Genomic DNA, 15,503 nt, shown 5'->3' with positions numbered 1-15,503 from the left:
ACAACGCCTTACTTTTATTTAGTAACAGGTACTAAATACTAAATAAAAGTGTAACTATATTATCATACTATTTATCTCATTTTACTTACTCTGTGATAATTCTGGATTTCCTTTCAGATTCATCATCTTTGGAATCGACGGTCCATACACATCCACATCTAACAAACCAATCGCCTTTGACTGTATGAAAACAGAATTTATCAAAAGATTATTCCCATTCTTCATCTAAGTTAAAGCACATAATAGTAGGTCTGACTATAGAAAAGACAATCTGCAAAATATTCCAAATTCACAACTTAAAGTTTCAAAGCAACAGTAAGTTAACAGATAATAAACTATTTAGGGTAAATAATTTTTGTTGGTTTACTAGAAAACTAACCAGAGAAATCTACTGCATGCACATTGAGGTTTAGATTTCCCATAGTTTCAAATAGACTGACTTTTTTATCTAAGAACTAACAAATTACATGCACACAGTGTTAAAATAATGATTTAAATGGCCAACAATACCCCAGGAAGATGCAGCATTAACTTTTGGAAAGGCCACCTAACACAACAAAGAATGCAGAAAAGATTTTTAATCATGGAAACAAGACCATAATTAAACAAGTGAGAAATTCTGATACAGATCTGGCATGAAAATGCTCAAGAGGATAGTGGCCGACATAATACAGAGACAACCTCCTACTGGCAAGCCACAGGTAGCTAGCTACTACGCAACCCAAGGCCTTCTGGAGATTCGTGAACAGCTAAATCTGTTTTTTCTGATGATCCATCCAGCTGCCCAAGGGCAGAATATCCTGACTGTGTTCTTCACTAGCTGCCAGTTAATCATCAGCTTAGTCAAAGAAAGGAAAATAAAACTATTCCCAAATATGTCTTTTATTTTCTTCTCCCTCTCCTCTTTCTCCTTTGATATATTAAATCAATCTGTTATTGGTTCTCATATACAAGCAAACTGCATGCTAATACTAACTATGTACCTTTGAGTTACATTTCACCAAGACTTACACTCTCTTCCTTCTCTCCCTGTATCCTGGCAAGGTAAAACATTTAACCTCTCAAAATATTTTTTTTAAAATCTAAAGAATCCTCATCTTCCATGTTATCTACCTATTTCCAGAGACAAAATTACTTTTTAAACCTTGCTGTCTGGTTCCTATAAATACACAAAATAAGGTACATTCAACATTTATGTCCCTAATTTTATACTGACTCAAATGCAGTTCTAAGAAAACCATTTAATATCCCTGTGTGACTCACAGGGAGTAAAAGCTAGGGTTTAATATCTATCATTACCAAAATCTCAGCTTACTGTAAAATAAGTGAGAACACAGGAAGGATACTTACCTTTAAGAGAATGGCAGTAAACAAAATTTAGGTGTAATGAATTTAAGTATTAGCGTTAAAAAGGCAAGAACATGCTATTAGAAATTCTGAGCCACTTTAACGCCTTTTGAAACCACAAGCAAAAGCATGTGGTTTAATTAAAACACAAAAAATATAGAAAAGAAGTGAAATTTTAGGATACTATAACTATCATCCTAGAATTTCACTTTTTTATCTTCTGACACCTACAAAAAACTAAAAACTAGCACAAAACAACAGTAAATGCCCATAAAAACAAAAAAAATAGTCTAAGATTTTTTTCCTTGCTCTCTTATATTATTACTAATTTTATAATAACTAGAAAGGGTTAGGTCCAGGTTTCAAATTGATCTAAAAATACTTGTTAAGGAAAATAACAGCTTTTTAAGTTTACATTTTCATGAAACAAGAAGACAACTAACTAAGAGGTGCTTGCAATATGGGACTGGTAGGCTCAATTTTATCACTACTAGATCTTCAAATTTCCTTCAAAATGTTGGGGAGAATCTATCCTGTTTCAAGAAGAAAACTATGCCTGGCTAAAAGTGAACCATTAGGCAGAACTAAAGATCTACCCTAAAATTTGCTATAGTGGAAGTAAATTTTATATATATCTAGATGGTTGCCAATATACATTATCACATAAGAATAAAGAAGGGAGGGAAGGAGACTGCGAGATTTTAGAGTTCCTCTGCTTACTAGAGAATGGAACTAAGAACAAGGGAGACTCTTCTGTGTTAGGTTCTCCGCATATTCTCCCTAGAGTACTTACCAACTGACCTAAATTTAGTAGCAATGCTTATAATATATCAAAAAGGAAAGAGGGGAGAGGAAGGTACAGAGACCAAAAGGGTGAAAGTAAAGAGAAAGAGAAAAAGGGGTAAAGGCAGGGAAGATGAAAGAAAGAAATGGAGGGAAGTTAATCAGCAGTGTTATATTAAGAACCTGGATAAACTAGGCCATTACAGCCAGCACTGTGGACAAACCAGAATCTTTAAGAACATGCCATTCTAAATCATCCAAATAAACACCTAGACTTCCTCTGATTATATCTCCCCATTGCCTGAATTCTTTCTGGGTGCCAGGCACTCCACTAAGCACTTTATGTACATTTTCATTGACCCCTCATAGGTGGTATTACACCTACTTATGGATAAGAAAGCTGGACACTAACAACTCAAAGTGACCTTTTCTAAAAATATTCTTTCTTGGAATGAAGCACATGGGAAACTAAATACAAAAATACCACCAGAACTTGAACAGGATCTGGCTACAAGATATAGACCAAGAGTCAGCACGCTTTTCCCAAAAAGCTAAAAAATAGTAAATATTTTAGGCTTTGTGGATCATTGAACCACAATTACTCAACACTATTATTATAGCACCACAACAGGCATAGACAATACGTAAATGAATGAGCACGGCTGTGTTCCAATAAAAATTTACCATACAGACAAGATTTGGTCCATAGGACATAGTGTGCTGACACTGATTTAGAAAATAAACTTTTTTATGACCAAGTTATTCCATCACCCAACAATGTAATTTTAGTAAAACCAAGAGCAGGCAGGACATAGACATCTCTTGTGCCAGAGAAGTTATCTCAGTAAAACTTTACCTTCTCATCCTTAACTGGCTAGTTTTTAAAAACAATAAAGAGTACATTTTTCAGGCTGTCTCACTTTCCAGTGTAAGTCAGTCAGCATATCTTGCTTAGATTTTACATATCATGAATGAAATTGGTGTCCATTAAGTAGAAATACCAAAGCCTATAGTAATTAACACATATGTACTTTGAATTGGCATAGCTACTGAACTAGTAAAATTACTACAGCTACAAAAATTAGCTTATACACATTTTGACGTCTAGATTTCGATAATGTTCAAAAGAGACCAAATAAATTTTGTTATTCATAATTTACTCCATTATTTTATTTTTCCACCATTATTCTAAACAGACTCCTATTTTAAGTGTATAAATAGTCTTTCAATTTAAATTTTCAAACAGTTTTATACTGTAGGAAAAATAAACAAGCAAGATGGAGGCTAATAAATAAATATATGCAACTGGGTGTCAAACCAGCTAAGTTTAATGAATACTTTCCACACACTCCTCCTAAAATAATTATATTTAGTAAAGAAAGCTCCCATTAGTATTTTCCTTATCTTTAATTTCAGCCAGACTCAAAAGAATAATCATTACAGCCCCAGCTGGTGTGGCTCAATGGATTGAGTGCCAGCCTGCTAACCAAAGAGTCACTGGTTCAATTCCCAGTCAGGACACATGCCTAGGTTGCAGGCCAGGTCCCCAGTAGGGGGCGCACAAGAGGCAACCACACATTGATGACTCTCCCTCTCTCCCTCCCTTCCCCTCTCTCTAAAAACAAATAAATAAAATCTTTTAAAAAATAATCACTACAAAATCCTCACCAAATATATAACAGATAAAGAAAATGATTATTAGCAAAATTAACTATAAACTTACTATTGCAAAATATGATTGCCATCTTTATTGTCACCATAAAACTTAACCTCATACATTGGTACCTAATATTATACTCTTTTTTCTGACTCTTGCATACGCAAAGTCAAGCAGATTACATAAAACAAGACAGATCAAACCCCAAGATGCTATTTAGAATTCCGGATTTGTTTCCTTATAATTCATAATAAGCTGTAAAAGGTGGCAGAAAGCTGCAAAAGCTGTAAAAGGTGGCAAATTATTCAGAGTGATTATACTGTTTCATTATTACTACATGAAAGCTGCAATTTAAAAACCTACAAATTCTACTTTTTTGTTTGATTTCAAAGGCACTGACAACAGTTTTGATATTACTTTGTTCTTCCAACAGAGTTTATACTAAAGAAGACTGTAAAACTTCATGACATGTTCCTTTTATCTACGTTATCTGCTAATAGAACCCATCAAAACATCACCTTAGAGTGGTCCCACCCCATTATTTGTAAGTAAACATTCATTCAAGACCTATCTAAAGGTTGTCCTTTCCTTACAAATATTACGTTAAGAATCCCATGTCTATCTGCACATTATGTTCCATTTAACTTTTGACTAGCAATTGAGATTTGTTCAATTTATAGTTGGGTCAAGCCTCATCTTTCCCCTCTCTCTGCCTAGCTTTAAATCAAGCTTCCATTCAGAAGAATTTAAATCTCTTAGTAGATAGCAATATGTTTCTTAGTTCTATTAGCTAACATTAAATATAAATCCTACTCTCAGAACTAAAAATTAGACAAGGTGGTAAGAAAATAATTTCCTACCCTTTATTGAAGGACTTTATAAAGTCTTTAAGTTCAGTCAGAAAGAGGAGAAACAAGGGCAAGAGAAAGGAAAAAATCGCCTGGTTGGATGGAGCAAAAAGACAGATGAGCTCATGAACACTATGGAAGAATTCCAAATGATAAACAAATTGCTTACAAAAGCGCTAAAAAAGTAAAACTGGAAGTGAAATAATAAATTTCACATTAAAGACTATCTTAAAGCAGAAAAAACCCTACAAGATCACCTTAGTCTTCTGTCTACTTTTCAGTGATGAAGAAACACTCCCAGAGGGAATAGCACAGCTGGGCATAGGATCCAAACCTCTCCCCAACTTACCTTGAAGCCTAACCAGTAACAATCACCAGTCACTCCACTTTATCTCTTTCATCTCATCCCCTAGTACACTCCCCCTTTTCACTCCACTCCAGACATACTGCCTTTAACACAACAGTGTCTTTAACACAACAGGCATACACCTGCCTTAGGACTTTAGTACTTGCTGTTCCTTCAGCCATGAATCCTGTCCCCCAAGTATCCTGGTTCTCTCTTCCTTCAAGTCTTGATCCAAACATCACCATGCAGTGAGTCCTGCACTGGCCATTCTATCTAAAATTGTAACTCCCTCATCACTACATCCAATAGTTCCTATTCCCCTTCCTGCTTTTTTCTTTCTCCTTTGCACCTATATCAATATTTAACATACTATATATTTACTTACCTTGTTTATTATATCTCCCCACTATACTGTTAATTCTATTAGGGGAAGGATTTTCATATGTTCAGTCCCCTACTGTAAGTGGAACCTAAAACAGTAAACAGTCATGGAGATACTCTGTTCCGTCCCAAGAAATTGACTCAGTAGGTATGGGCTGGGGTCCAACAAACTGCATTTGTACCACTCTAGGGTACAAGATAACTACAACGTGAAAAACAATAATTTAATAATACAGGAAAGACAGAAACAAAATTTTGTACAAGGGTCCACCAATAAGATCATGGTTATAATAATCTACAGTAATCAATGGTAACATTGAAGAGTTGTAGAGTTTTTTAATTATAAAAAAGTAGTTAACATTCTGCCATATGGGAGAACAGTCAGTCACATTTTGTATGGGACATATATATACAAAAACAAATAATTCACTGTTTATCTACAATAAAAATTCAATTGAATGGTTGTTCTATATTTTTATTTGCTAAATCTAGCTATCTTTCCCCAGCATCTGTTCTCAATACTGCAATCAGAATGATTGGGTTGAAACATAAGTCAGATCACATCTGTTCAAAACCCTTCAGCCCTGGCTGGTGTGGCTCAGTGGATTGGGCACTGGCCTGCGAAACAAAAGGTCGCCAGCTCCATTCCCAGTCAGGGCACGTGCATGGGTTGAGGGCCTGATCCCCAGTTGAGGGGGAGCCAGAGGCAATTGATCAATGTATTTATTTCTCATACATTGATGTTTGTCTCCCTCTCTTTTTCCCTCCCTTCCCCGTCTCTAAAAGTAAATAAACAAAATCTTTAAATTAAAAAAAAAATTTGAAACCCTTCATTTCCACACTTCCCCATTTCACTCATGTAAAAGCCAACATCTTTACAACAATTCACCAGACCCCATAAAATCTATCTAGTTCCCCACACCCGCCTCCGAGCCCTGTTAATTTTCAGCACCTGTGAGTTCAGTCCTCCTCTTACTCCAGAAGTCACAGTGGCCTTTTTATTATTCCTTAAATAGTAAGCTAGACATTCCCACACATTGGCCTTTGAACTGGATGTTCCTTTTGACTGCCTGACACAATCTTCCCTAAAGGTAGTCACAGATTGCCCTTCATTCCTTAAAGGCTTTCTTTGCTCAATCTCTTTTGTTTTCAGTGGGGCCCACCCCATTCTAAATTGCAAACACACCCTCACCTTCACTACTTCCCCTCCCCTTTATCCCAGACTACTTTTATTACTTTCTAACATACTATGTAAATTACTCAATTGTGATGTTCATTACCTATTCATTGTAAACTCCAAAAGGATAGTTATGTCCCCAAGCACCTAAAACAGTAAGCATGAAATAAATATTTCTTGAATGAATAAACACATGAATACATGAATGAACAAACGAACAAATAAGCAAATCTCCATTTGTTCCTCTGTAGAATATCAGGATTTTTTACTATATGATCCCTAAATGTCTCTCCTAAGCTTTACTACTGAATGATTTCATGAAATTCTACTTTTTTTACTAACATTTTCAGTTATAGGGTTCAAAATTAAATAATGTACACAAGGTTAAACTATTCTAGTGGTAAAGAAAGGATCATAAATTTCCTTGAAGTCTATTCCTAACCACTATTTTTCCCCAAGAAAATCCAATATCATCTTCATTTTTCTATTAATCTCAACTCGAGGAAAATGGAACTTTATGAAGAAAATCTAGTGTAAAAAATGGTAATGGTAGGCTGCTATAAAAATATGAGTCAAATTAACAAAAAAATAAAGAAACAAAGTATATACATATGCGTGTGTGCGTGTGTGTGTGTGTGTGTATCCTAAATCTTTGAAAACTAAGCCACAACATGGTAAAAAGAGGGCACTATTTAAACCTGCTCACTGGCAAGATTAGATTCGATATGATTTCCAATATAAAGAGGCTGCACAGGAGTTCTGTTAGGGGTTTCTTTGTTTTTCCTTTCCAGAGCAGGATGGTCAGGACAAGAAGCAATTCCCTTAAGTCTCACATTTTCATCTAGTAAGTAACAAGGAAAGTAAATTAAAGGTAAAACATCTAACATTAAGAAAATAAAAACTCTAAATCCTTGCCCTGTATAACTTTTAAAAAAAAGTATTAATTCCCTTAGTAAATCTTTAAAAATCAGAGAAAAATTAGAAAGCCTTCTATCAACACAGTAATGCATAAAATGCAGAAAAAGATACTTCTAGACACTAAACCCTAATAATAAAGTCATCTTATTTATGACTTCAACCAGCTACTTTTTTGCCAGACCTAGAAACCTAACAAAACAAGAACTCTACCCAAGCCAGATAAAGCACTGCTGCAAAAACACTGAAAACCAACACCAATTTTTTCAGAATGTCCTTAATTAAACTGCAATGCAGGGAAGAGCATTTACAATTCTGATAGCAGCTCTTCCAAAGAAAAGCAGAGCAGCAATCACAGGAATCGGATGTGAACAGAGTACTTGATCCACACATCAGATTCAAAATCACAAGAGCCAAGCAGCTGGTTTTGAAACCCAGGCCTTCATATGCCCTCTGCTCTAGTCCTCTCAGTGACCCTTCCAACACTGCCGCACTGAGGATTAAGGGCTCTTTTTATTCCTCTAGAAGATGCGATGGGGGAAATAATTTACTGAGAAACAAAAATTGAGAGAGGAAAATGAGGGTGTGAGAGTCAAGTTGGGGTGGGGGAGAGGAGAAGAAGAATTAAGAAAAAAAGATAGATTATTCTGTGAGAAATATCTGGATAACTTATTGACAGAATTAGATTATAAAATTCAAAGGACGTGCAATAGTTTTACCACCAATATGTTCTAAATGAAATGAAACTAAGGAAGAATGTACTAAATGTAAAATTAGGGTAGCCATTCTCTGTCTAACTCATAATCAAATTCAGCAACTTCCATGAACAAAGTGAGAGAATGAATTACTGGCAGCAAGCTGCACACTTCACCAGAAGAAACTTAAAAGGTAGGCCAAAGGGTACTGAGGAGGAACACACAGCCAACAGCTTCACTAGAGCTATTCAAAACAAAATTGCCACTGCTTCTAATTGGAAATCTTAAAGCATGTTGTGCATTATGCTTTCTACCTAAAACCACATAGAAAGTAGAAAGGAAAAGCAGTTTGGGGCTTTTTACCTATCTAAACATTATCTTATAAAACAGTATTTTTATGTCATTATGTCGGTTGAGTGTGGTGCGTGTGTCTGTATGCATATGGAGGAAGAAGAGCAAGTAAGGAAAAATTCCTAATAAAAGATTGGCTTTAGGATTTATTATAACACACTTCACCCCTCTATTACACCATTAATTTAAAAAAAGAAAACACAGCCTTATCTTTCATTTTAATATTTGAAATTAAGTTCCTTATCTATCACACTGAATTAGTCTTAAAAGTTGCCACAGAGGTATACACACATATCTCAAGTCAATTAATACTATTAATAAACATTAGTGGTTATCCACTAGCAATTTAAAAATTTAGATAATCTACTTAATCACAGATGGCATTCAGATCATGAGTGAAATTTTAAAATTATATTACATTGAGATATATAACTATACAACAAATTAAACATAAAATTCAAAAACTATGAAAAACCCAGAAGGTACCAACCATGACTATCACCTACAAAACGATGTTATGAAAATATAATTATCTAAACCCAGGTAAGTTATATTTATGTAATTAACTTCAAGCTACTGTAATGCACAGTGTATTTTTAAATATCTCAGTTACCCCTTGATGAAATATTTTAAAGGATCAATAATGGACTTTTCTTTCAAAACATTAACACCGTAAAGTTAATTAACAGTTACTCTATTCATTCTAATGATAAATAGCAAATTTTTTGACAAATGAAAATCAATGTACTTAATACCATATGAATCACACAAGTGATTACCATTTTAGGATTTCTAAAAACAACTAACACATTAATAGCACAGTAGAATGCATGAAGAAACAAACTAGGATTTGTATCACTAAGTAGACGGGTGATTGTGGATAGTTACAAACCTCACTGAACCTCAGTTTCTTACCTATAAAATAAAAATTAAGAAAATACCTAAGTTACAGAATTTTTGTGAGATCTTACAGCAGTGTGAATGTGTTAAACGAGAGCTAACATTATATGCCAGGTACTTCCTAAACACTGTACTTATACATTGTAGCTTATTTAATCCTCATAACAAGCTTATGATGTAGGTGCATAATAACAGTCAATGAAGAAACCAAGGCACAGAAAGGTAAGTAATTTGCCTGAAGTCAGGCAGCTATAAGTGCAGAAACAGACAGGGACCCAGGCCGCATGCCGTCACAGTCCAGGCAACCACTACAACCTGCTGCCTCTCTCCAATGAGATCAATCAAGTCAAATTCCTAGCACAAAGTAAACACTCAATGTGGGTGTCTTTTCTTCCTTCCATCAGGACCCCTTTATACACTGAAACAGGAAAAAAATGAGCATTTATTCTCAGCAAATAGTTACTTACCATGCAAGACAACCATCCGAAATAACATTATAATTATTAACCCAGGCAACAACGTAACATAAGGTTTGAGAGTAACAAAATAATTTTTAACGTGCACTTACTGCCTTTATTTGATGTTGTCTGAAGATTTTTTTGTTTTTGTGATTTTTCTTTCCAAATGACTTGCGTTAATTAAATCATACAGAAAGTAGATGAGAGAACTGACCTTGGAGTTCAGGTCTTTCAATTGTTACACCAATTTGCTTTTTTTTAAATATTTTTTTTATTTTTTAATTACAGGTGACATACAATATCATATTAGTTTCTGGGGGAGATTGTTTTATAAGAAGAGCAAGAATCATGTCTAGTTTAAGGTTTTATATAACATCACTGTGAAAACAGCCTCTACTAAATATTAAGTAACATATTTCATAGAAATTGGATTTAGGGTTTTTGGTATATTAGCCAATTCTTAAGTTACATACTTGCATAGATTACAAAGCACAGACACATCCAAAATTCAGTAATAAAATAAACAAAGGCTCATATGCTCAAGCCTAGAAGATATCTGGCTGGGCCAAAAGGAAACCAGCTATTGATTATAGTGGATACTAAGCAAAAAGAAAAGCAATTTATTTTATTCTGCTTCTTTTTTTGTTGTTGTTGTAGCTATATAGACATCTGTATTTCTTTGCTAAATCAAACAATACTTACTACAGCTTAAGACATAAAAATAGCCAGTTACTGCCCTGTCTGGTATAGCTCAGTGGATTGAGCACCAGCCTGTGAACCAAAGGGTTGCTGGTTCACTTCCCAGTCACAGCACATGCCTGGGTTGCAGGCCAGGTCCCCAGTAGGGGATATGCGAGAGGCAACCACACACTGGTTTTCTCTCCTTCTCTTTCTCCTTCCCTTCTCTTCTCTCTAAAAATAAGTAAATAAAATCTTTTTTTTTAAATAGCCAGTTACTGAATTCTTATTATGTGCAAGTTATTATGCTAGAAACATTACATATATAACTCTCTATTTCACAATAGATCTGTAAAGTAGCTACTATTATTATTATTATACATTTCATAGATGAGAGACCTGAGCTCTGAGAGGTCAAGTACCTTGCCCAAGTTCACACAGTAGGTAAAAAGTTGGGAATTCAAATTCAGATTTGCCTGAAACCAAAAGCCACATTTATCCTACCAAATATATCCAAACCTCACTGGGTATCAGAATTACCTGGGGAACTTGTTAACAAAACTGATGGTCAAATCCCACACCTAAAAATATCAATTCACGGAGATTCTGATTTATTTAACAAGCTCCCCAGGTGATTCTTATGCAGCAAGCTGGCACTGGTCTAGAACAAGCACTTGTACTAGAAAACCACCATACTACCTCGAACTGCCTCCTTTATGTTTAGTGATTAGGTGAGATTATAGGATATTAGACATCAAGTTTTATATTCAATAAGTGTTATGAATGGACTAAGGACCCAATTCTATTTTAGATTGGAAATAGATTTTTAAAAATGACATCACTTTTTTTATTTACCACCAAAGCCTGCAGTCATCTTTAATTCCTCCTTCTCTTTTGTCTCTTAAATTTGTCTCTTCCTTTGCCTTTTTACTACTGCCTAGAGGACATCACCATCTACTGGCTACTACCCACTGAGAACCCTTACCTCCCCACCCCTTCTTTTCATAGGCAGGCTTCACCTCTCTACAAAGGTGGGAAATGTCAGATTCCCACTTCCCAGTCTCCCTTGTAGCTAAGTCACATTCACGAGATCCAATCCTACTCAGTAAAGCTAGACAGTGCCTGGTGAGTTTTCTTTCCTAACAACAACAATAAAAAAAATATATATATATATATAAAAGCATACCCTTTTTCTTTGTTTGTGATTAAGTGGGATAGCCATCTTATAACCATAAGGATTAAGCCAACAGAAATTCAGAAAAGTCCAACTCAGAGCCCTGATACTTCCAGATTTCTTATGTTAAATAATAAACCCCCATTTTCTGGCCAATTTTAGTTGAGAAGTCAACACTCACTCTGGCTGTTGCAACAGCCTCCCTTGCCTCCAATCCATCTCTAATTTGTCCTTCAACATCACTATAAATCTTACCTTTGAAAAGCACAGATTTTACCATGAACCATAAACTAGTAGAAAACGTTCTAACGTGTCCCACTGATAAACACAAAACCCAAACTCCTTTACAAATGAAGCCAGTTTATCTCCACCTGGATTCCCCACAAGCCCTCTTATCCCAATATATCATACACCATAGTCATATAGACTACTTCTCATTCCAAATGCCTTATAATAAATTTCCTGCTACATTCCTTCAACCTAGAATTCTCTTATTTTCTGCTATTTTTCTACCTGCCAAATTCTACTTAGCCTTCAAATTACTGCACCTGCTTAAAACTGTAATTAGTTTGTCTACTCTGGTATAAACATACTGTGTTTATACCCACCAAATGCTGTACGTACCACATTCTTCATAATAATGTGTACATCTTATTATTACATACCTTATCATATGTAAGACATATATATATATATATCTGTCTTTCCTACAAGGCTGAAGGTATTGTGAAGCTAGCACCCATGAGTAAACACTGATATAAGATGGTCCGTGGATTGTTCAGTTGAATTTGTCCATAATCACCTAGGCAACCTCAAATATGTTGTTTAGGACATAAAAGGGATGAAGATTGTATTTTAAAAAGAAAGAAAAACCACAACAAAAATATTTGAGGCATTTGTGAAAATTTTTTGTGGAATCTCACAACCTTTTCAAACTTAAGATACAAAACAAAATGTTTTAACTGTTAATTGCTAAATTGAGAACCAGAAAGGCAACAAACGTAAAGCCTTGGAAAACTCCTTAAATACCTGCTTATATATGCCAATTTATCTCTACTCTCTTATGATTAAAACAACTTCTTGAATTCTATGTCTGCCAGTAGATGACCCAGCTTTAATCTCATTGTCAATGTAGTCCCATAGAAACACTGATGGGAAACCACAATGAGAAACCACTTCACATTCACAAGGATGACTACAATCAAAAAGAAGAACAAGGGGACTAAATGCTAATGGAAAAATAAAATAATCTCCCTAAAAATAAGGAAGAGAGAGAGACAGAGAGAGAGAACAAATAATTCCAAAAAAAAGACAGAAGATAAGTAGTGGAAAAGAAGTGAAAAACTGGAGTCTTCACACACTCCTAGTGGACATGTAAAAGGGTTATAGCCACTTCGGAAAACAATCTGGCAGTTCCTCAAATGGTTAAACACAGAGTTCCCACATGACCCAGCAATCCCACTGCTAGGTGTAGCCAAAGAGAACTGAAAATATATGTTCTCACAAAAACTTATATACGAATATTCATAAAAGCATTATTCATACCCAAACAGCGGAAACAACCCAAATGTACATCAACTAATGAAGTGGATAAAATATGGTATATCTATACAATGGACTATTATTACTCAGCAATAAAAAGAAGTAAAGAACTGATACATGCTACATCATGAACCTTGAAAACATTATGCTGAGGGAAAGAAGCTAGCAACAAAAGACCATATAGTATATGATTCCATTCATAGAAAATGTCCAAGATAGGCAAATCCATACAGACAAAAGAGTAAATCAGTAGTTGCGCAGGGCTGGGATACATGGGGATTTTGAGGAATTATGGCTCAGAGGTTTGGGATTTATTTGGGGAATAATGAAAATGTTCTCAAATTGATGGTGACAGATGCACAATTCTGTGAATATGTTAAAAACCAATGAACTGTAAAACTACTTCCAACAAATGAATTGTAAGGTATGTGAATTATATCTCAACAGAACCATTAAAAAACTGCTAGGACAACTGTTATGATTCTCAGTTATAAAAATTAGCAAGTCTTAAGCAAAGGCATAAGTTACTGATTAGTAGGTAAGATAGAATAGGCTAAAAAGTATTGTGTTTTCTATATTGTCCAGAAGTTGACTGGCAAAATTCAATACATTTGCTGAATTTACACAATCAGGGGCAATTCTCCTGTATACAAAACTTTAAAATATGTAAATTATTTTTCAAATGCATTGAGAAAATGTTTCTGACATCAGCTTAGTTGTACAACAAAGAAACTGGAACGGAGGTCATTCCTGACTCCTTCCTCTCCTCTCCCATGTCCAAGCTATCATTAAGACCTACCAGTTTTACCTCCTCCTCCACTTCCACTGCCAATACCCTGGTCTAAGACATCATCACACTCTCCTGCTTAGGTTACTAATGGGCTACACTAGTGTCCTTGCCCACTCTAACATCCCCTCCATTCTCCACACAACAGTGAAGTAGTTCTTTAAGCAAATCTGATCACGTCTATCCCTTGCTTAAAATTGCTTCCCATGGTCGTTAGGATAAATTCTAAAATTCTAAAATTCTTGTCATGATCTCCAAGGCTGCTACTCTCTCTCCCCCACTGACTACCACTTTATGGGCCTTCTTTAGGTTCCTTCACCTCCCTGCACTCCTTGCTATTCAGGGTTTTCTGGCACAGAGGCTCTTGCTCTTCAGGAGTTTTCACTCAAATGAGGGTGGGGGACACATGGAGGGAAAGGATGACTGAAAGATGATAGATGATTAGATAGATAGATAGATAGATAGATAGATAGAAATAGATAAGAATTTGGGGCTATAATTATTTCCATGAAAAAATAAAACAGAGTAATGGGACAGACAGCCATGGTGGTTGTAGAAAGGCAGGTGTGACTAATATTACTCCCTCAAGGAAGTCTTCCCTCAACCCTCACATCAGATCAGTGTCCCCTTATATGTCCTCCTGACAACACGATTTCTCCCTTGCAGCACTTGTCACAGATGTAAATAAACAACCTAGACTCTCTTATTCACCAGTGTATTCAAAACTTCTACCACTGTCTGACACATAGCAGAGCATTCATAAACATTTGAAAGGAATGACTTGGGGTCTCCAGTTTCACAAACTGAGCCATAAAATCACAGGCCATGTGATATAATCAGCTACCCTATCTAACTCTGCCAGAGCCCAAACCAAGAGTCACCAAGAGATACAAGAGAGGTTATCTGTCCCACCCTTGCTCCATCAGCCTTAGCAGCACCCTCTCTGCCACCTCTGATTTACCACAGCCTTTGTCATATTCCCTGCAAGGTTTCATAAGACACGCACTTAAACAACAGCTGGCTTCCATCTTCCCTATCTAATCATGTATAAAAATAAAACATCATTTATATTATTGCAATCATTCCCATGGCAAATATGAAAACAGCACAGCCCTAACTGAACGACCTCAAGGAGAAGAAGCAGCTTTGCAGGGGACTTTGTCAAAGGCAGATGTTAGCTACTCGAGTTCCATTTATAGGACTTGTTTCCAAGCAAGTTTATTCTTTCCTGGCTTCAATTTCCTCCCTTAAAAATGACATTTGGTAGACTTTCTAGATGCTCAAATTTCCCTTTTTCTTTTGATTACTTATAACATCCTTTAGTAATATGAAATCAAATCCTTTTTTCTCCACGATAAAAACAAATTCTACTACCAGAATACTTTTGCAAAGACTCAATGCTCAAAACATGTATTATTTATAATGGATAAATTCTTTCAAAAGAATTAATATTCACAAGCTCTG

At 35.4% G+C, this 15,503-nt stretch overlaps 1 protein-coding gene across 2 annotated transcripts in view; it reads right to left on the bottom strand.

The window, feature by feature from the left end:
• The window catches only part of NUBPL (NUBP iron-sulfur cluster assembly factor, mitochondrial), a 269,067-nt gene that overhangs the window by 234,572 nt on the left and 18,992 nt on the right, over positions 1 to 15,503 (bottom strand). For both annotated transcript variants that reach the window (XM_045841286.1, XM_045841285.1), the window contains exon 4: positions 90 to 180. In XM_045841286.1, the coding sequence (XP_045697242.1) occupies positions 90 to 180 (91 nt within the window). The remainder of the gene's footprint in view (positions 1 to 89; positions 181 to 15,503) is intronic.

The sequence above is a fragment of the Phyllostomus hastatus genome, unplaced genomic scaffold (genome assembly GCF_019186645.2).
Source record: "Phyllostomus hastatus isolate PE091 unplaced genomic scaffold, TTU_PhHast_1.1 phas_contig_348, whole genome shotgun sequence".
NCBI lineage: Eukaryota > Metazoa > Chordata > Mammalia > Chiroptera > Phyllostomidae > Phyllostomus > Phyllostomus hastatus.
The sequence above is the reverse complement of the archived record's forward strand: the minus strand, read 5'-3'. Positions and strand labels throughout refer to the sequence as shown.